Below are 21733 nucleotides of genomic sequence, written 5' to 3'. Positions count from 1 at the left end.
TTATGTTCAGTCCCGTCTATTTAATTTTAATAGAACTTACTTCCAAAGGCATTTATCAACTTAATAGCAACAAGACAGAAATCCAGAGCATTCACTTCTGTTTCAGTTTTAACTAACTTCATCAGTTGTGCCTGTACTAGAGGGAGCAGAAAGTTGGAGTCCTCCAATTAATGTGACCACTGCAGTATACACACAGTGGGTCATGTAAAAGTGTCTGCAACCAGGAGCTACCCTGCAGCCTGCCCCATCAATTCATGGCAACATGTAGAATATCTCCCAATTATAACTTGCAAAATGAGGCCATATGGCTTTTTTATTTTCATTATTCCTCAGTTCACATGTCTGCTCAATCCCATACAGAATTGCAAAATCACAAAGTAGTTTAGTTTGGAAGGGACCTCTGAAGGTCATCTAATTCAAATCACTTGCTCAAGCAGAGTCAGCTGGAGCACATTGTCCAGCACAGGGTCCAATTGGGATTTTAATAAGATCAAGACTCCACAACCTCTTCCCGTGCTTGACAACCTTCACTGTAAAAATGTGTTTTCTTGTTGTCAGATGGAATTTCCTGTTGTTTAATTTATGCCCATTGCCTCTTGTCCTTTTAGTAGGTACCACCAAAAAGACTCCGGGTTTGCCTTTACACCCTCCCAACAAGTATTTATCCACACTGATAAGATCTTGCCTGAGCTAAAGAGTCCCAGCTCTCTCAGCCTTTCCACATATGACAGATGCTGCAGTCCCTTAATCATCTTTATAGCCCTGCTTCAGACTCACTCCAGAACGTCCATATCTTTCTTGTACTGGGGACCCCAGAACTAGACACAGTACTTCAGATATGGTCTCACCAGTGCTCAGTAGAGAGGATCACCTCCCTCAACCTGCTGGATCAATTCCCTGTTCCTAATGAAGCCTAGAATACTATTAGCCTCTTTGCCATGAGGGTGCCTTGCTGGGTCATGGTCAGCTAGTTGTCCACCAGAACAACCAATGCAGAAATTTGCATTTCCCCTTGTTGAACTTCATGAGATTCCACTCTGTCCAGTTTTCCAGTATGCCAAGGTCGCTCTGGATAGCAACACAACCATCTGGTCTATCAGACACTCCTTCCAGTTTTGTATCTCCTGTGAACTTGTTGAAGATGCACCCTGCCCCAAAACCCAGGTCATTAACAAAGATATTAAACAGCATTGGCCCTAGTACTGACCCCTGGCACACAGCATTGGTGGCCTGTTTTCAACAGGACTTTGGGCCGCTGATCACAACCCTCTGTGTCTGCTTATTTAGCCAGTTTTCAAACCACCTCACGGCATGCTTATCTAATCCATACTTTGCCAGCTTATCTATGAAGGTGTTATGGGAGGCGGTGTCAAAAAGCCTTACTAAAGTTGAGATAAAAAACATCCACCTGGTAACCTCATTGTAGAAGGCTGACAGGTTGGTTAAGCATGATTTTTCCTTCACAAATCCAAGCTGGCTACTCTCAATCACCTGCTTGTCCTTCGTATGTTTGGAAATGCTTTGCAAGAGGATTTTCTTCAGCACCTTTCCAGGGACAGAGGTGAGTCTGGCCAGCCTGTAGTTCCTCAGATCTTCCTTCTTCCCATCTTGAAGACTGGAGCGATATTTGCTATCTTCCATTCTTCAGGAACTTCTTCCAATCACCATGACCATTTAAAAGTAATCAGGAGTGACCTGACAATGACATCAGCCAGCTCCCTCAGCACTCATGGGTGCAACCCATAAGGTACCATGAACATATGTCCAGTTTGTTTAAATGTTCCCTAACCTGGTTCTCTTCCATCAGGGTTAAGTTCCTTGTTCTAGATTTTCTGTCTCAGGGGCCTGGGATTCCTGGAGGCCAGTTTTACTGGTAAAGACTGAGGCAAAGAAGGCATTGAGCCTTTTCCATATCATTTCTCACTAGTTCTCATGCCCTATTCAGCAATGGACCCACATTTTCCCTAGTAATCTTTTTGCTGCTTACATACTTGTAAAATCCTTTCTTGTTGCCCTTCACATTCCTTGACAGATTCAACTCCACTTTGGCCTTGGCTTTCCTAATCCTATCCCTGCAAAATTGGACAGTAGAACTATACCCTTGCTGGGTCATCTGCCCCTGCTTCCACCTCTTGCACACTTCCTCTTCATGTCTGAATTCAGTTAGGAATTTCTTTTTCATCCATTCAGGCCTCCTGCTACCTTTAATTTCCTACTTGTTAGGATGGATCTTTCTTGAACTTTGAGGCGATCCCTGAATATAAACCAGTTCTCCTGGGCTCCTCTTACTCCAGGGCCGTAATCCATGGGATTCTTCCAAGCCTGGAAGAAACCTCTGAAGAGGTTGAAGTCTGCTCTCCTGAAATCCCGGGCTGTGGTCCTGCTTTTTGCTCTGCTCCTTCCTCCACCATTGGTCACTACAGTCAAGGCTCCAGATTTCACATCCCTGACCAGTTCTTCCTTGCTCATAAGTATCAGGTCCAGCCAAGTACCTTTCTTTGTTGGCTCCTTAGTTACCTGTGTCAGGAAATTGTCATTACTGCAGTCAAGAAATCTCCTGGAGTGCTTGAACCCTGCTGTATCACCCTTCCAGCAGATAATTAGGGACGCTAATGTCCTCCATGAGGACCAGGGCCTGTGAATGTGAGACTTCTTCCAATTGTTTGAAGAAGGCCTCATCTACCTCTTCCTGGGCAGCAGATCTACACTAGATATTCACTATAACAGTCTGCCTGCTAATCTTAACATTTACATTCATGGCTCTGGAAAATATACCTGATTAAATCTGACAAAAACTCTCTTTAATACTTTGTAATATTTTACCTCAGGTGTATCAATCGATGGCAATTGCTCTATGTACTGGAGATAGTCTTCAACTGTTTTCCCTTTTGGAATAACATAATCTTTGTAGAAACAAAATTTTTCATTAAACATATGCTCTCCAAACCACACTCTTGCATATGTATTCAGCAGTGTTTTGTCAAGGTCATCAGTTACACGACCACCATACTGTACTTCTCCAAGCATATAGCGAACACAGCTCCAGTTGACTCCACGTTTAATGTCCATATCATCCAAATGATTCTGAACAAATTGCACGCTGGCTGCAAAGTCTGCCTGATTAAATTCATAAGGAATATTCCAGCCCAATGGACCAAACTTTCGTCTTTCCTGTAAAATAGATAGAGTTAAAGGTAAAAGCCTGACTGACAGTAATTGTGAACAAAACACTAAGTGCAGAAGAATACAAGAAATATGCTAAGAGTGCAGTAGTCCAGCTGGGGCTATATTTCACCAACTTTAAAAAAAACATTCTTCTCTTAACACACACAAGGCCAAATGCTTGATTAATTATCTAGTAGTTTAATATTTCCTCATTTATCATCATCAGTAGAGAGATGATATCATTTGCTATACGAACAAAGAATAGGAATATTAATATTTTCACTAAGGAAAAATCCTCTTTTTTAAGTGCAGCGCATCTGTGAGTCTAGAACTATATTTTTTGAATTTAAAAAATGAAAGGATGTCTAGACTCATCGGACATGATCATTGTCTGTGGTCCTCCTATGGACCTGGTATATTCATACCACTGATGTCTCTGCACAGTGCAGATGCAAGTAGCAAAAGTTGGTTCTTACTGAATCATTTACAGGTGCAGTTGGCAATATGTGGTTTCTAGGCCAATAGCTGGTATTTAAACATTCTTAATTCCCACCAAGAAAGAAGCAATGGGCCAAAGACAGGCATACCACAGGCTGCGTTTGGACCACAACATATCAATGCACGGGTGCCACAGATTAAAATTAACTATGCACCAAATATAAACTCAGGATACTGCAAAATCTATCAATAGAATGATGAAAAGTTGTGGTTAATCCATAAAGCACTTTCGTTAATGGAACTCCTGAAAGGCAAGACCCAAAATCATCTTCCACCTTCATTTCCTCCTGCAGGTTTCAGTGTAGGAAGGATTTATATTCACCCTCTTAGACCTTCTCATTGTGAAAACAGCAGTTTTAAGACTACGGTTTTCCAACACAAGCTGTAAATTTCTTTAATGTGCTTTTATGATTTAAAATATTAGTAAAAAACCAGTTAGTTGAAAGACAGATCACACAGCCATGCCCAAAGACTTTAACAGAAGAGTACGGTAATTGATCATTGGTTGACTGTCCTTTTTTACTCTGAAATACCATCCCTGTTGGAGGTACAAGATCAACATGAGTAGAGTTCTAAGGCAGCTGCAGTAATAGAGATGTGTTGTTTTCTTTCTGATTTTATTTGTGTTAATTTACCAACATGGGATTTCTACTTAAACATGTTTTTCATTTAATAACACGGTGCATCAATAAATGAAACATGGCTTCATGACAGAAGAAAGGAAACATAGTTTTAAACCTGAACAGTTGTGTGAAGAAATGCTACAGCATATAGCAGTGGTTTCCACTGTGGCATGTTGCTCACTTCTAGGTGATCCTGAGTAATAGCTGAGTATGTTCGTTTTAAGCCAGCTTTCACACCTAGAAAGTAAGTATAAAAATGTAATATATGAGCAAAAAAATGTATGGAACCCATAACTCCAACTTCTATAAAGCAGAATTCTCTATCCAATTTACAGTATCATCTTATTTATAGCTTCAAATAATCTTTTTGAATCAATTAACTGTTCAGCTGGTCATAGTAGTCAAAATGCAATTACATTTTGTTTCAGGTAGCTGACACACCAAATTAAGTTCAGAAGTCTGGAAGGAATTACACTTAAGCAATTGTATTCTAAATGTTACCAATAACAACTGAAATACAACCATAAGTATTCAGCAACTATATGGTAATCAAAAATACACCTAATGTCATATGAAATATAGCACTGAATATCCAAGAGTTTGTGTTTCAATATTTACATGTAAAATGATATTCTAGTTCTACCAAAGACAATTTTATTTAGATTTCATTCCGAAAACAATCTCAAAATTCTGTATGCAGCTTCTCAAACTGGCATACAGGCACCAAGCTGATGAGATAAGAACCGAAATTCACAGTGGAAATACTAATACTTGGGGAGGTTTGTTTGTGCAGTGACATTTCAAATCCCAGGAACAGCTTTAGGCAGATGATACTGATGCAATCTCAGCTTCCATGGAATACGTAAGCCCCACTACTCCCAGATGCTTTCAGGCAGTGTTATTGAAGCATCATCTGCCTTTGGCAGACAACGCTGAGCATGAGTTACTGACACCAGGTCCCTCTTACGATATCTTGCACCTAATCATCTTAACACAAGTCTAAAAAGACAGATTTCAAGTGCAGTGAATAGATTGTCCAAGTCATCATACTTCCTATGACACAATAAAAGCCCTTTTGCTCCTTTACTACTTCACAAAGATCCTGTAGAACAGTACTCAAACAAATAGCATTTCGAAATCAGGACAAAGTAACCAAACAAAAGTGCCTTGTAACATCGTGCTACCAATGTGGCAGGACAGTATCAGAAACTAAAACTGTTTATATTTTATCCTGACTTAAATTGTTACACGGGGCATATTTCTATTACTAAATGCAAGTTGTAAATTGGTTATAACCTGACTTATAAAACAGCCTCTTGGAGCTACAGGGTGCTATTATTTGAATGATAAGGAGGGGACACAGTACAATAAAAAGATGCTGAGCACTGAATTAAGGATGGGGAGAAGAAAAAGAAGTAAGACATTTTTAACAGAAGACTGACTATCTGCTCTTGAGAGTGGAGTATATACACTGAAATGGGATGTTTTTCACAAGATCAGACATTTTGTAGACATCTTACTAAGGAAGATGAATACTGAAATAAGAGGTTTAAATGACTGAGGCATTAAATACAACCTCGGATAAAAATTCTCAGCTCCTACTGACTTCGTTAACTGAAATCAGTGGCAACACATATATATAAATGAAGGGCAAGTTAATGCATTACAAAGTTAGTTAACGATGAGAGAGTTAAAAGACAAAATAAGTGTCAGGCTTGAGGATTTCTTTCTGCCATAGTTTGAAATACAAAGTTACCTTCTCTCATCATACATGAGTAGAATATAAGGCAGGTTTTCTTACCAAAAGGGTCATGCTTTACACATCACAAGACTGACCTGCACAGTGCTGTATTTAGCTAATGAAAAAAGAGATTAAAACTAAAACACTGCAGAGAGTACAGTGATACAGAGTGGGGGAAAAAAGCAAGCTCCAAAACTCAAAAAAAGCATGGTTTCCTACCTTGGGGGGGTTCATTAGTATATTTGATAGAGGACTGTAAGAGATTAATAGGAAACTCTGGGTGAGCCTCTGTAGTGATCCAGGTCCTGAAACCTTCACTCATAGATTCTGCTGTTGTGATGGTGTCCATTAATTCACTGAGAAACTCCAAGCCAAGGTGGCAGTTCTGTAGAAGGAGCCATCCTCCATCTTGCATGCACTGATTTAACAGGCGCCTTGCATGGACTTCCTGGCCCTGACCCATTGAAATGGCACGACAGGGAACGTTCTGGAAGGAAAAAAGAAAGCTTCTTTTATATATAGTTCTTTAGAATGATTATAGACATGACATATTGCTTCTGTAGGTCCAGGTATAGTGACATTGTGCCACAAAGAAACCGCTAATATCAATGGAGACTGATTATATCAAAACAGAGTAAACAAAATGCCAAAACCCTCCATGTTGCTCTTATCTGCCACTTGCTGAAAGAAAACTGTGATCACTGGACATAATCTTTTTTTGCAGGTCTGACAAAGTCAATGGGATAAGACAACTGAAATATTTTCCCTTCCTTTTTCCCATTCCCCAAATAAAGCAGGACATACAGACAGCAACATAGCTTGCCTGACTGTTCTTTTTCCTATGACGTGGACTATCTTGAGATGGACAGATATTAATGCTCCACATAATAATTAATGCACAGAGTAAAGCCAACAATTTTGGTGTCTTTTTACTGTCTGAACATATTTATTTCATTTAAAAGAGAACTGTCAAGCAAGCAGAAAAGATAGGAAAGATTGGCTCACATTAAGTCATCCCTTAGCAAACACCCTGTATTCTTAATTGTCAGATGTGACGCCACTGATTCAGAGGATTCTAGTTTGGTGATCAGCTATCTCTAGCTAGTTTTCTAACTGTTAGTTTTCTGGATTCAGAAGAGAGAGAGCTCATAAATGCAAACACAAGAATTCTGGAAATTTATGGAGTCTTTCCTCCAGAGGCCATAGGAGAAGAGAGCCAGTGGTTCTGAAAAAACTGAAGATGATACAAGCTCTCCAAGGGAATCTAAAAAAGACAAGCTGACTAGGTTGTGATCAGGGCCATACAAGTCTGTAAGTAAAGTGCAGGCAGACACCCCCTTGCTTATTGTTCTTGCTACCCCTGTTCTTGTTAAATAAGTAGTCCCCTGGCTTAGGTTGTTTCTCTGACTTCTACCAGGGAAAACCAGAATTATCAAACCCAAGTTGAGCGTATTATTCTATATACATGTCGAGGGCAAAGGAATTGATGAAAAGACTTAGAGACTTAGTTTCATGGACAGTTTCATGTTTAAGAACTACAGCCAAGTGTCCCTCATGCTGTGAGCAATGAGCTGCATAAAGACTTATCAATCTGCACTATCTTCAGCTGTCTGAGAGCTACAAAGGTTAGTCTCAAGTCTTCCTGCTACTGGGACTTTCTCACTTTGAAATAAAAAAGAAGGAAGTCATCCAGTCCTAAACAGTGTGGATGAGGCTGCCCTACTTTTGCAGGAGAAAAAGGTTAAGCGTATGGGAAGAAGCTGTGCTGGGTCATTTGGCCTTAGAGCCAGAGAACAAGCCCTGACCTGATCTTACTGAACAGTATAAATACAGCTGCTGTATATGATCCTCCACATCCTGGCAAAAGATTTAAGGATAAGAGGATGCCAAAGATAAGAAAGCAGTTAAATCCTGCTCTCAGGTCAGTAAAACCTGAAATTGCAGCTAAAAGAAGCAAAACTAAATAGTTTGTGAAGTTGGCTATGTGCCAGAGAAGCAAAAACTTTACCTTTTCTAAGATGTACCTGAGTACAGCTAGCACTTCCATCAGTCAAAGGCTATGACTACCCCTGCAGAGTGCATAAATATTCAGCTGTTATATTATTTCCTAACAAAGCATCTGCTTATAATTTGCTCTTCTCAGCAATGTTACCTCTCAAATGTACAATCATTAAAGGTTGTAGAAACATCAAGACAAGGAAAAAATATTTTTCACTATGGCTTGTCCTCATTTTACTCCTGAAAGAACTCTATCTATGTCTGTGTACAGAATGTTTCTCTCAATAGTGAGTCATACCAATGTATCTGTGTCATCCTAATACAACGCTATCCAGATGAAAATACTGCCATTTTAGTCACTACAGTGGTCCTGACAGTTCTGTTGAATGTTCTGTACATCATTCCCTGAAAGAAGAAACTATGTCTACAATAATAAAATTATCTAGTTTTAATGAAACCAAAGTGGTAGACATAAGTTAAATTTTCACTCCATCTTTAAGTGAAAGTAAAGGGGGCAGAAATCCAACTAGTTTTAAGATAGAGCTTGCTTGATTTGTAAAGAAGGTTATATAGCTCAGTAGTCACAGATACTGTTTCCATTTCTTTGGGAGAAGGCCACCTGAGTAACTAAATTTTATAGTGAAAAATAAATTCTGGTCACAAATTTGAACATTTCCAACTGTAGATAATTGATTTATATTGTTAATGTAATACTTAGAGGTACTATCAGTACTGACAATTCATTTTAAGACTACAAATTATGCCTATAAAAGGGAAATCACTGAAAAATAGGCTCAGCATGTCTTTTGGAAGTTTTCTATCATTAAGAAGAAGAAGAAAAAAAAAAAGGGGGGGGTGGACAGGGCACTTTGGAGGTATAGAAGCACATATATACCAAGATCAGATCCTTGGTGCAGCTAACATATGTTAAATGAAAGGTTTATTTTGGCAAAAAAAAGCAGAGAAAGCCCAGAGAAAGCCAGGAACTAAGTATAATTTGTTGCAAATGTTTCTGAAAACTGTAAATGATTTCTAGATACATTTTTTAAAAGCTAAAGAACTACTGAAGTGCTCCTCCAGTACCACAAGGTTAATATACATTTTTACGTTAAAAAAGATCTGTGTTTGTAGTTTGATTTGCAGAATCTGGATGGCTTTCATAAATTTGAAAGGTTTCTATATGCTGTGTGGTAAGATATTTGCTTCGACAGATCAGAACTTTACAGTTAAACATCACATTTAACTTTACATTTACAGTTGACATTACGGTTGAACTTCAAGTTATGACAGCTGCTGTTGCCTTGTTCATAAACTATGTGTGAATAAACAAGGCAATCCCTTTGGCTCTTTTGCAGCCTCACTTTCTATTAGTCTATACATGTTGCCTTAAAGCATGAAAACATATTAAAACTCCCCACTGCAATATACTTTCAGAATGACAGCAAAACCAGTGACAGTCACAATTACAGAGCACCTCCTACCTACCAGCACTTCCCCAGACAGACTAAGGTCTTGATTAAGATTTGACAGAAAGGAGAGCATTTTGTTCCACTCCTTGTAAGAGTGAATCTAAGTGACCAGATGATTTCAAGTGACTCTAGAGGTTAGTGTACCTCATCGCCTTATATTGCCAATGGGACAGAAATACTCAACTCCTCCATGCAAGTCAAAGTTAAGTTTCAATCGTGTACTCTGAATTGCTTTCAAATGAGCCACTCTTTCTCTTTATTGATTACAGAAACTAACTCCTACTGGAGATGGGGTAAGTACCTAGCCAGGAGTCCATTTCACAGGATACACATATTAAAGAGCCGAATAGGTGAATAAAAACACCATCACAAAGCTGACACTCCATTTGTATTCATACCATAGGCCATGAAAAACAGGATTCCAATCACAACCACCTAAGTTTACCTGGAGTTTAAAAGAGACTAAAAAAATTTGCTTGTTTTTAGTCTATGAACATTGTTGCACTTCATTTCTACACTCTCAAAATGTCTCTTATATCTTAGGAAAAGGCAATACAATATTTTGTGAATAGGAATAAAATTGTTCTTCAAATGCATTGCTTCCAGTAAACCTAAAAATCCTGCTCACCCAACTGCCATCCTTCTCCCTCCCCATGTCTGTATATTGGCTGGCTATGTGGCTGCACAGTTTTTGGGGACAAGGATCACATCAACAACTTCAGACTTAAGATTACCAAGTTTAAACACTTGAGTTAAATTTAGAACCTAAATTTAAGCACTCTTTATCACAGTCAGACAAATAAAATAAGAGAGTCCTGATTTTCAGATAGAACAAGCATCTAAACTTTCTAATTACTAAGTTAAGAGATTTGTGGGTGCTCCCCACTTTTGCAAGTCTTACTTAGTGCATACCAGAGTTCTGCACCTCTAAATGAAGATGCATTCTAACAGGGAGGAAAATTTATGGAGATCTACTGTGAATAGCTTCTTGGGAAAATTATACTTGCATCTACATTGCAAACCATAAAACATAAAGCACAGAGTGCTTTAAAGTGACACTATGCTGTAAGAAATGTCCAATGTCTATCCATCAAATGAACCGATTAAATGATAGAGTCTCCAAATTAATTTCTCTTGTCACCGTATTTCTTATTTTTTTCTGCATCTTCTTGTAGTCGTCATTACTGTCAGCTCCTACGGTGAATGCAACACACTGTAAACCACAATTATTGCTTTGTTCTTATAGCTAAGTGCTTTCACTAAGTAATGGACTACCATAGTCAGCTGGATAAAGATAGAGGACTCACTGGAATAAAACAATTCTAAAAAGAAAGAATGTAACATTTCCATTTCCTCAGTAAATGCATTTTGGCTACTGGTCCAAAATTAACTTCCAGAGAACACTTATATGAATACAAATATCATCATTTGAACTTCTATAAAACATGGAAATACCATTTTTAGTTCAAAGGATAGTTTTAAATGCCTTTAGCAGCTCTAGCAAACTCAGTTTAGGAGGATACCTTTGACTTTGCAAGACGTTCTATATTTTCAGTGGGGTCAGACCCCATTGATAAAAAGCATGTCAAAGGTGTTCGACAGTCACTTTCGCTCCACATTGCTTCCATTTCAAGAATAAAACCTTCCGCATATTTCCCTCCAAGAGATTCTGCAATGTAGTGTCGAGCCTAAAAAAAAAAAAAAATTACCAGAAATATATACTTTTTTTTTTTTTTTTCATTTAGCATTAATCACTGATGTGGAATTTACCAATAGCTACATTGGAAGGCAACAACTTTCTAAACTTTCATTTTCAACTTCGGTGTAACAGAAGTTACAGTCCACAGGAGAGAACCATTGAAATTCTCAGCAAACTTCAAACAAAGAGAAGAAAGAATTCTGCTCTGCTCACACAACAGCCACCCTGTGAACATTGTTGCTAGAGGATGCTAAATGTTTTTTTAAAAAGAACTAAGGAAACCCACGCAGAATAGATCCACTGTCGGCTCTAAGGACAGCCCAGATATTGCCCCTAAATTACTGACTGCTAAAGCTTGGTGGATAGCCAAACAAAAGAGCTTCGCTACACCAGCCCCATTCTTAACACCTCTAAGCATGTATTGTTGACACTGTCTCTACAGCACAGCAGATTAGACAGATCTTTCATCTGACCCAGTTACAATCTTCCGTATATTTGTTGAAACTTCAAACAAAATCTCCTGTCCAGTGGTTATCCAATTCAAGTCCTTACGCTCATTATCTATTTCTACAAAACACAAACACAGCTCAGACTTTATCCTTAAAAGTCAAACCTTCCCTATGCCTCTATTGTCCTCTTTTCACAGACATTTTCTGAAAGGACTTCTAAAGCTATCCTGGTGTATGAAACTCTTTTTTGACGGACATGATTTTCCAACTGTGTAAAGAAAGCACAGATTCTGAGGCATGTAGTATGGAGAGAAACACCCAGGAACAAAGTGGACTGAGGAAGACGCCCATTCCAGAAAAAAATAACTCAATCATCCACTAGTAAGTGTAACTTCTGCCCTGGTGAAGAGAGGTAAAATTTTGTAACACTTGGTGAAACACAGTAGGGAAAGAAGAGATAAAGAAGATAACAAAAAGAATCCCTTCTTTCCTCAAAAATTAAAATAATTACAGTTTTTGAAACCACTATTCAGAGATATTCTTTCTCAGAGATGGTTGTGCAACATGATAAGATTGTTGATAAATGAGGAATAGTAGCTCTATTATTTTCTTACTTGGGCAACAGTATGATCAGGGCACCAGCTACGGACAAGGAGCAGTTTACGGAATTGATCCAGTAAGCTGTCATATCCATCAGGAATAACAGCTTTTTCAGGTGCTGCTTCATCAAACCAAGCTTTCCAAGATTTCTCATTCCTAACAACTTGAACCAGAAGTTGATTAAACGGGTACAAGCTAGATAACTGCACAAGATTGAGCCATGTCATGTCAAGGATCCACTTTTTTGGTTTTGGTTCCACAGAATTCAGATCCAAACTGGCACCTCCTGCAAAATGAAAAGCATTATAGAGGAAATCAACCATTGTTAAACAGAAAAATGACAAGTAATAAAAAAATATTTATTTCTATAGTTTAGAGAGTAAAAGTCTTTGTATACCAGGACACAGAGACACAGAATTTGCATGGAAGGTTCATTTAACAAAGGCAGATTGGGAAAGTGGTCTCAGTGCCTCCCAAAGTTGATACCCCAGTAATTTTTGTGCTGCTTTTTCTCCATTTGCAGAACTGGAATAAAACTTGCCTACCTAAAAGGATGCTGAAACACAAGTCTTCAGACCAGATATAGGAAGAACCTATGGTTAATCTGATCTCCTTTCACCTAGACTACAGAATACGAAAGCACATGGTGCATTCGTTTCCAGGACTGTGCAACTTCAACAGCCTTCTTAGCTCAACCACCACCCCAGCGTCACGCCCATTTGCACCTCCAACACAGCTGAGTCACAGCTAAACATGAAATCGGTGTTTGCAAAGCACACAGAGATATTTGGATGGCAAGTACCAGACTATACTTAGCTCAGTACCTGATTGTACTTATCATATCTTGGAGGCAGCGGGGTTCGTCCCCATCAAATTTTATGAACTTTACCAAAATTTTTCTTTGTTATCGTGTCAGAGTAGCAATATGCAGTGGTGGCATAATGCAATGCAATATAATAACATTTTACAACATGTAACAGATTTCCACTTTTTGTATACTGACACTTAAATGTGGTACAGAGTCCTCGTGCATTCACATGCTTGCTCACCAGCCACCAAAAGAGATTTTGCTGACTCCAAGATCACTCAAAAAAGAGGCATACAGGAGAAAACTGTAGGGTCACTTACAAAGTAATGGACATTTTTCTCTATTTTGCCATGTAAAACAGTGCTTAGAGATACAGTTTAGTGATGGTTTTTGTCAGAGTTAGGTTGATGGTTGGACTAGATGATCTGAAAGGTCCCTTCCAACCTAGGCAATTTTATGATTCTATGATCCTCATCTAAGCCTTATTTTGATAATAAATAATCTATATTGCTCTTCTTGGGCTATATATGCTTTCACTCAGCAGTTAAAAAACATTAGATCCACTGGATACAACATACCACTAGTGCAAGCACTGCAAAATCTGAATTTCTCAGTTCACAGACATATGTAAACAGGAACACTTTTAGAGAAATTACCTTTGATCAGTGTCTCAAACTCAGTGTGTGAAATTCTCTTGGCCTGCAAGTCAATCTTCAGTGCCAGAAGCAACGTAAACAGGAATCTGTGATTTTCATACAACCCTCGAACTGTGTACTTGAAAACTTCATAGGTGAGATGCTCAATTATATATGCTACCCTTTTTGCTGTGATCTGAGATTTCCGAGATCTTTCCACTGATAGGTCAAAAATGCCAAGGAACTGCCGTAGGGATGTTTGATACATGACATTAACCAAGCTCAGTTCCACAATTAGGAAATAAAGGATGCTACCACGACCAGCAACAGGCCGATACTCTTCACGTGCTGTATTGATTTTCACCTCTGTCTCCGCTGCTATGTTTAATTTTTCACTGACCTTAAAATTAATGGAAAAGACCATGAAGATTAAGTCATGTCACTTGTGATTTATAGTGCACAACAAAAAGAAAAGGTCTTGATTAAGATCACAGTGGTATTTTTAGTCAAGCTTTGCTTCCCTCTGTCAGTGTTTCAACATTGTATCTTTATGTGTTCAAACACTGAGTACAATGCTATTTGATTCACACTTACACCTGCAAAGTATGCCTGGAATATAAAGTAGTATCCAGGTAATAGTTTAATTTTGCAACATTTTATGAAGAAAAATTTACAGTGTTTCTACTATTTATTTGTTAAGAAGTCAGATGTTATATAGTGTCTCTGAATGGAAAAAACAAAACCAGGAAAAAAAATCTGTCTACAAATAATCTTTAAATTACAATTATAAAATGTATCTGCAATGCATTCAAAACTCACCTCTTCTGCTGTGGTTTTAGTGATTCTTAGGACTTCTATCAGAGACTCATCTTCAACCAAAGAGCCCTCTGTACTGGTTAGACGTAACAGTAGATTATCTTCAAGCTCCTGCATTTTCCTCTTGTTAGATGTCACTTCTTCCATCAGTTTGACTCTTTCTGCCTCCAGTTCCTGTATTCAGAAATTTTCCTTAGAATATTTAAGGTTAATTCAAAGAAAGATTCTTTATAATGACACAGAAAACATGTGATTTCATGCATGATAGACTGGGGGCTTTGGTGCTTTTTTCAGAAATATATACTAAAGTAATTTATATATATATTGCATTTATTTGATTAATGCAACATGCTCAAGAGTGAAAACACATGAGAATTACCAGGAAAAGTTTCCTCATAGTAAGATGCAAAAAGCACTAAAGCTATTTTCCAATGGGAAGTGATAAAAGCCACGTTACATTAAGTACTTAAAATTAAATCAGACAAAGGACTGAAAGATGCATTATATGGATGGATTTTACATTGTTAGGGAAGTTGACTGGATGACCTTTTCCATTTCTAATTTCTATTATTCTGTGACTTTGCAAGATACACTCCTCTACTGCTTACAAAATAGAAAATGTTACAATTATCATCTATGTCATATGGAATTTTTATGCTATTTCTACAAGACAGACAATGGCAAGGGAACAATGACAGACAAGTCAACACAATTCTAAGTGAAATGAGGCAGCTATACTGCAGTCCAGTGGAGCTCAGGGATACTTTTGCTGGCAACCTTCATTTAATCAATCAAGTCAACCTTCCTGTAAGAAAAGGGTAGTTAATAATACCAGTCTTCCTACACCTATGTCTTCAGTTTATTTTCATTCTTGTCAATATGCCATTAGAGAAAAAGGAGATGTACAGAGTTATGCAGTACAGAAGAGTCTCTCCTGTATTTCAAAGAAGTGACAGATTTCTTTACTCTCAAAAACTTCTTATTTGGAAACCTGTTAGTAATATATTCTAGGTCTACAGAATGTAGCTCTGTGGAAGCTGCATACCAACAGGGGAGAATGACTTAGGCGTCAGTCATTCAGCTTAAATTTTTCTGCATTTCCTCCTCTTTCTTTACCTTTAATGCCAAAAAGATTAAAATTACACAAAATGAGTAGTTCTTCAGAACACTCAAACATGCATTTAAGTATATGCTTAAATTCTACGTAAGGACATGCTTAATTTAAGAACAGGCACCTCATCTATTCTAATTGTAAGCCTGCATAAGAGTGTCTTTCAGAAAATTAGCAAATATATCAGATGCCAGGCTTTTGTTTGCAAGAGGATTTTACAACTGCATTTGTAACATAAAAAATAACTGTTCTGAACACAAACAGTGGCAGCAACTTCATTATCCAAGCACAAAAAGATGCTGACTGTTTTTTTTTTCATACAGTTACAGCAACCTTTTTTTCATACAGCAACCTTTAAAGCTGAGAAGAATAAACACTTCTTTGATCATAGATTTCACTGAAGACTATAGCAATCTTTAAGAATATCTTGGTTCCTTTAATCTGTTACTTTAGCTCAGTGATCATAAACTTGTCTTCTTGTTTGTAATAGAAAACCTGTTCTTCAGATTCTCTGTTCATGCTCTGTCTTGTCTTTGAACTAAATTTATCAGAGCTCCATTGGCTCTGGCTATCCACCCAGGACATTCATCTCTTATTGAGACAGAAGAGACAGAACAACCATGATTTCTTCATATCTGCTAAAGGGAAGAAGTTTAATAAATGTTGATCACCTGCAACCATGTCCTAGTGCAGCAAGCAGTGCTGATACTAACCCCTGCAGCTCTCTTCAGATGATACACAGCACTGGAAGAATATTTTTCAGTGACTATATTTTTGATCCAAAATGCAGTCTAGGTGTTGCTACATACATACAATATGAATTCTCTAACAGTTTTGTCCAGGATAAAAAACACAGAGTGAGGGTATTTGGGTGGGGGGCAGGGGAGGAGATGAGTTTCATATGTAGGTCATGAGAAAACAATTTCACTTCTATCTTGATTTAAACCTCTGTCTCCCATCAGAGGTAAGTTACTCAGTCAGGATAGTTCCAGCCACTCCTGTTGTTGCTGTTCAATTTAGCTTACGTAAACATACATCTACTGGAGTAAAGGTTAAAAGTTTTTCATCCCTAGCATTTGTCCCACCCTGCTAATGGATAGCTCTTCCTCACTAGCTCCTGTGGTAGCTTTTCCATTTTTCATATAACAGTTCACAGGAAGTTTGAGCATAACAGTAACTTTCCAGCCTCTGGTTGTGACTGTCAGACTGAAGGAAGGGCACTTAGATTCCAGTCCTTACTTCAGCAAATGTTCGTTTGAGCAAAGTGGAAAGTTGTTGGCTGGAGAAAGTAACAGCACCACTAAAGCACGCCGGTTAGAACATGCTTTGGGAGGTTCTAGGAGGAGGAATGAATTCCCTTAGGTGGGCAACCTCTCTCACATGAGCAAGCCTATCTGAGTTACTTACTGAAAGCAGCATCTCTGCTAATCCAAACCTTAATTTTTGTTACTTTTCTCACAAATACACAATTATGAAATGTTCCATTTGAAATAAATAAGTCATTCAATTTGATGTGAAATACAACTTCTGTGCTTTCACTTTAATGAGAAAGGAAGAAAATATTTCATTTTAGTGTAATTGAACCATAACATTCAACATATTTATTGGTATGACTACCACAGTAAAAACCCACCTTTGTCCCCACTGCTTCTGATTAATTGACTCCTAAGTTTTTGGATAGCCAGGCTGTTAAATTAGATCACACAAAAAGACATAGGAGTGATCTAGGAATTAAATTACCAGGGATGATATCTCAGATTTGATATTATGAAATAAAACTCCTGAAAAACATCTGAGAGAGGATTTTCTTCTTAATATTTGCTTCCACATAATCAATGGAAATTTTAGTAAGAGCAGAGTCAAGTCAGTGTTCGGGGCTCCTTAAAATTCTCATATCTCCTTGCACACTAGAGCCTGGCTGGCAAAAGTAGTCTGAGTTCATAAGCATTTTTTCATGTAATTCAAATTAAGTTTAAAAAGAAATTCAGAAATGAAAGAGGCTTCTGACTGAACAGGGAGCCTTTGCTATATATAAAGGAATAAAGATGCTTTATGTATGTCATGTATATGTCTGTGATGTATTTTTAATGAGTAACTTACTTTCTTCTCTTTCCAAGGCCAGATCTTAAAATAAATGTTTAGGTCCCTCAATTCAATTAGAAACCTGCTCCGCATTGTGTTTCAGCAAATGCACAAATCCCTAAACTTTCATTCACATTTTTGTTCTTGCATTTGATTTCAACCAAGACATTGAATATATCCACTCATAGTCCAAATATTGAACAAGCCTTCCCTCTATACAAATATTGCAAGCTATGAGATACCTGTTTTTCTGTGAGGATGACACGGCCAAGGAGCTGATCTTCTAGCCCTTTCAGAGTAACAGTAAAGTCAATCACAGTTGTTCTTGCACTAATTTCTGGAGTATAAGCAGGATTAGCCAATTTTGTTGTCATATAAAGGGTAAACCCCTTCATCAGATCTACCTCCTTGTCACCTACTTTCACCTGAAAATAAAACATATTACTCAATTTTCAAAAGCTGAATTCAGAAAAACATTTATTTTATCCAGTGAAAAATTGATGAACTCTTTTTTTTTACATTTTCATTTACACTTTTTAAACTTTCTGCTTAAAGGGTAAAAAAAATAACAAACAACCCCATGAGTTCACTACTCGTCTTCCTAAGTGTTGCAAAGGTGTGAATCTTGGCAGTATCCAGAGTACCAGATACCCAGCATCTGTCCTATTTTTTAATTTCATGTTCACAATTCATCTTACTTTGTGTGCTGAACCAGATTTTATGAAATTTTTTTCCAAGATGTTATCTAGAGCAGGATCAAGTTCCTCTCCAACATCTTCAATTAACAAAGGTCGGCCAAGGGACAGGCAATCTTCTATATGACTTCTGAAGAACTTGTGGTTCATAGCTGTAACCTGGGAAGATTGGTCCACAATATATCATGAATTTGCAAGCACATAGAAAACAGTATAAAATCTATTTCAACTTTCAAAAATTATACTCATCCTGGGATATCTACACAAATGATGACATTTTAGGGACCAACACTCACCTCTGCTGAAATGAACGGAAGTTTTGCTTTAAGCTTAACAGAATAGGAGATCACACCTCTTTATTGTTATCTATTTATTTACTAATCTACGGATCTATCTAATCACTGTAGTATTTTAATATCTTTTAAATATTAATGAATTTATGCTCAGAACACTAATGTGAAGTAGGGAAATATTTATAGGGTTCAGACAGGGAACCAGTGTTACACAGGAGGCCTAGTCTCACATCAGATGTTGAATTTCTAATTCAGTTCCCATTTCACAGTATAAAGTCTTAAAATTGCTAAAAATCACATAGACTCCTTTTCATTTATTTAAAATTAAGAAATGTAACATAAGCCTTTGAGATGGTAATTGAATAGCCTTTCCAGGCATCTGTTAAGCCTGGTTTTAGAGTGTGGGGTTTTTTAAACAGAAAAAAAACCTAGGATAGACATGTTTTTAAAATAAATCCTTTTCTTGCAGGCAGTGCTCTTTGAAAAAGGTATAATTAAAATATCTAAAGGCACATTACATTTGGTAAGGCACATAAAGGCACAAAAATTAATACTATGTTCCACCACTCTGAACTTTTAGCTTTGATATCATGTAAACACATGTGTATCCACCAAAACAGTACGTTACTTACATTTTCAGTTCAACTGAAACTGAGGGATGAAGTTAGTGTTGTAGTGATCAACAATATAACCCTAACAAGACAATAGCAAATTACAATATCCCATATATAAAGACATAACCTAAATACTTGGGTATTTAGAGTCTTGACATAACTGTTCCTCCTGGACTTTACAGGGGGAGAACTCAGATTCTTCTAACACAGCTGGCACCTGAGCCAGGATGTCTAAAAGCCCGTAACTGACTGCATTTTCATCAGGAAAGCTTCCTCTGCATTTAGAGGCTGCACCTGTGTGTATTCAAAGCTATGTAAGTTTTGAGAGTACTCAGCAGCTCAGTAGTTAAGCCCCATTAGGATTCACGCATTTCAAAGGGTGGATATTCACACAAGGCAAGCCTGGTAGACATTTTTATCTGGCTCATCAGTCAAATGCCATCATCACTTATAGCGTATGAACAGTGGGGAAAGAAGATATGGTATTTTAATCTACATCTCCCAGTCCCTGCTTTGGGGGGTATGTGATGTAAAATCCTTACACAATTTCTGGACCAGAGAATGGAACTGGTGTGTTTGCAATCCCCTTCTGCAGGCTGCACGCCGGCACATGGTGAGAACAGCCAGCTGGAGGGCGGGCAACACAAACTCAGTGCCAATTAAGGGAGGGAACTCAAGCTGCAGCTTGGAGGACACTAAAATTATTGGGGGAAAGGCTACAGCATGGCAGAAAGAGTCGGTGTAGGTCCCTAACTGAAGGAGATTCACTGTTGCCGGTCCTGAACTCAGCTCAGCAGCTCTCTGAAATCCTAAGTAGGAAGTGCAAGTCTCAAAGAGGATGGAATATGAGATTTATCCTGCTCACTAGTGTTTCTTGATCCAATTTTGGGTGGCCAAAGTAAGGTCTGATGTAATATAGAGCAAGCCATGTTATCTACTCTAAGACAGTAGATTTCACACAGACAGAACATGCCTAAATTCTTCTGTGAATACAACTGTTTTAGGAGAGCTTTTCATCATATTTTTAACAAAGGCATCCATTTTTCCAAGATCTTTGAATGTTGTAAATTATTCTTCTGTCTCTTCTCAGTCAATAGTTGTCATTTCTAGTTGTGTTTCCGCACCATTTTTTAAGCACATTCAACTTACCAGAAACTGGATTTGGTGGGGGATTGAATGTTCGGCCTTTCTTAACAGTGCTAGGAAATACAGATCTATGTCAAGCTCCAGAAGGCTAAGGATTTAGCTAATGACATTGCCATGATGTCATCAGCTCTCTGGATGTCAGCATCCTTACCTTCATTCTCAGTTTCTTTTTCTTATCCATCACTCTCATTTTGAGTCAAGATAGTATACCATGGTATTCATGTGATAATCTACAGATGTAGGATAGACTCCATTTATTAACAACTAACTCTTTAGTATCATGCTTGATCTGGCCTGAAAATATACCATGTGTTTAGATCTTTATCATAACCCATCTTATCACTATTGGTGTAACAAAGCATGGAGGGCAGGCTGCTTAGAAGGGGAATAAAAGAAGGTTTTGAATTAAATAGAAGACACAGATCCCAAACAGAATGCACTGTTAGACAGAAAGTAAGAAGGTGAATAAATTAAGCAATAAATATTTTTATCACATGCATAGACGCAGCCTAAATTTGGGCTTTGTGTTTGATACACCTCAACAATCACTAGATTTCCATTCTACCTCAGGCCATGATTCTATTTCCATTTCCTGCCTTTTCTCTTTTCCCTATTTTCTTCTTAAAATGCTTACCCTGAAAGATTATTGCCATGCAGCACCAACTGCCTGATCCTGCTGGTCTTAATTTTGCAAGTCAGTTACTTCCCTCTACATTTCTCTTTCTCTATGACAAGCAATTAAAAGATTCATCATAAAAATACATATGGCATAACATACAATTCCAATTTGCTCTTGAAACTGTGAAATGGCAAAGCAGTACAAGCTATTTCACCCTGATACAGATAGGTCACAGATTTTGCGTCAGTCTTGTTTTAAATTCTGCCTAACTATATACAATAAACATCAGATTTAAATTACATATGGCCAAATTATAACGGCAGAAAAAATAGTTTGCATTGCTTACTATGATGTGAAATGACACACACATAAAAAAATATTAAATGAACTGTTTACCTGGAGTCCGTTATTCTTTTCCTTATTTTTAATCCATATCTTTCCTTGACCTTGTGGATCAATCAGCAAAGGATATCTAGATGCTTTTGTGACAATGATGCCATTCTGAATTGAAAGGTCATCGTTCGGAAGACCCTGGAGGTTCCATTCACCCACTGTAGCATTGTCAACAAGCATACCTGTAAGGTTCAGGTCCTAATAGAAAATATGTAATTATAAAATCAGTACCAGTTACAGGTGATATACTAAAATGTTTAATGGAAAGTTTTTCTTCTT

At 37.8% G+C, this 21733-nt stretch overlaps 1 protein-coding gene and 1 long non-coding RNA gene across 2 annotated transcripts in view; one reads left to right on the top strand and one right to left on the bottom strand.

The window, feature by feature from the left end:
• The window catches only part of LOC128905826 (uncharacterized), a 34651-nt gene extending 21016 nt beyond the window's left edge, over positions 1–13635 (top strand). Inside the window, exons 2-3 of the long non-coding RNA XR_008464995.1 lie at positions 11840–12023; positions 12766–13635. This is a non-coding gene — a long non-coding RNA (uncharacterized LOC128905826). The remainder of the gene's footprint in view (positions 1–11839; positions 12024–12765) is intronic.
• The window catches only part of LOC128905824 (dynein axonemal heavy chain 5-like), a 168395-nt gene that overhangs the window by 27089 nt on the left and 119573 nt on the right, over positions 1–21733 (bottom strand). The window contains exons 62-71 of the mRNA XM_054192389.1: positions 21458–21652; positions 18393–18548; positions 17937–18119; positions 14505–14675; positions 13707–14085; positions 12257–12528; positions 11018–11182; positions 6247–6514; positions 4402–4523; positions 2824–3171 (exon numbers count right to left, since the gene is read on the bottom strand). Coding sequence (XP_054048364.1) covers positions 2824–3171; positions 4402–4523; positions 6247–6514; positions 11018–11182; positions 12257–12528; positions 13707–14085; positions 14505–14675; positions 17937–18119; positions 18393–18548; positions 21458–21652 — 2259 coding nt within the window. The remainder of the gene's footprint in view (positions 1–2823; positions 3172–4401; positions 4524–6246; positions 6515–11017; positions 11183–12256; positions 12529–13706; positions 14086–14504; positions 14676–17936; positions 18120–18392; positions 18549–21457; positions 21653–21733) is intronic.

Source organism: Rissa tridactyla, chromosome 2 (assembly GCF_028500815.1).
Source record: "Rissa tridactyla isolate bRisTri1 chromosome 2, bRisTri1.patW.cur.20221130, whole genome shotgun sequence".
NCBI classification, from domain to species: domain Eukaryota; kingdom Metazoa; phylum Chordata; class Aves; order Charadriiformes; family Laridae; genus Rissa; species Rissa tridactyla.
Note: the sequence above shows the minus strand (reverse complement) of the source record. Positions and strands in the feature narration are given on the sequence as shown.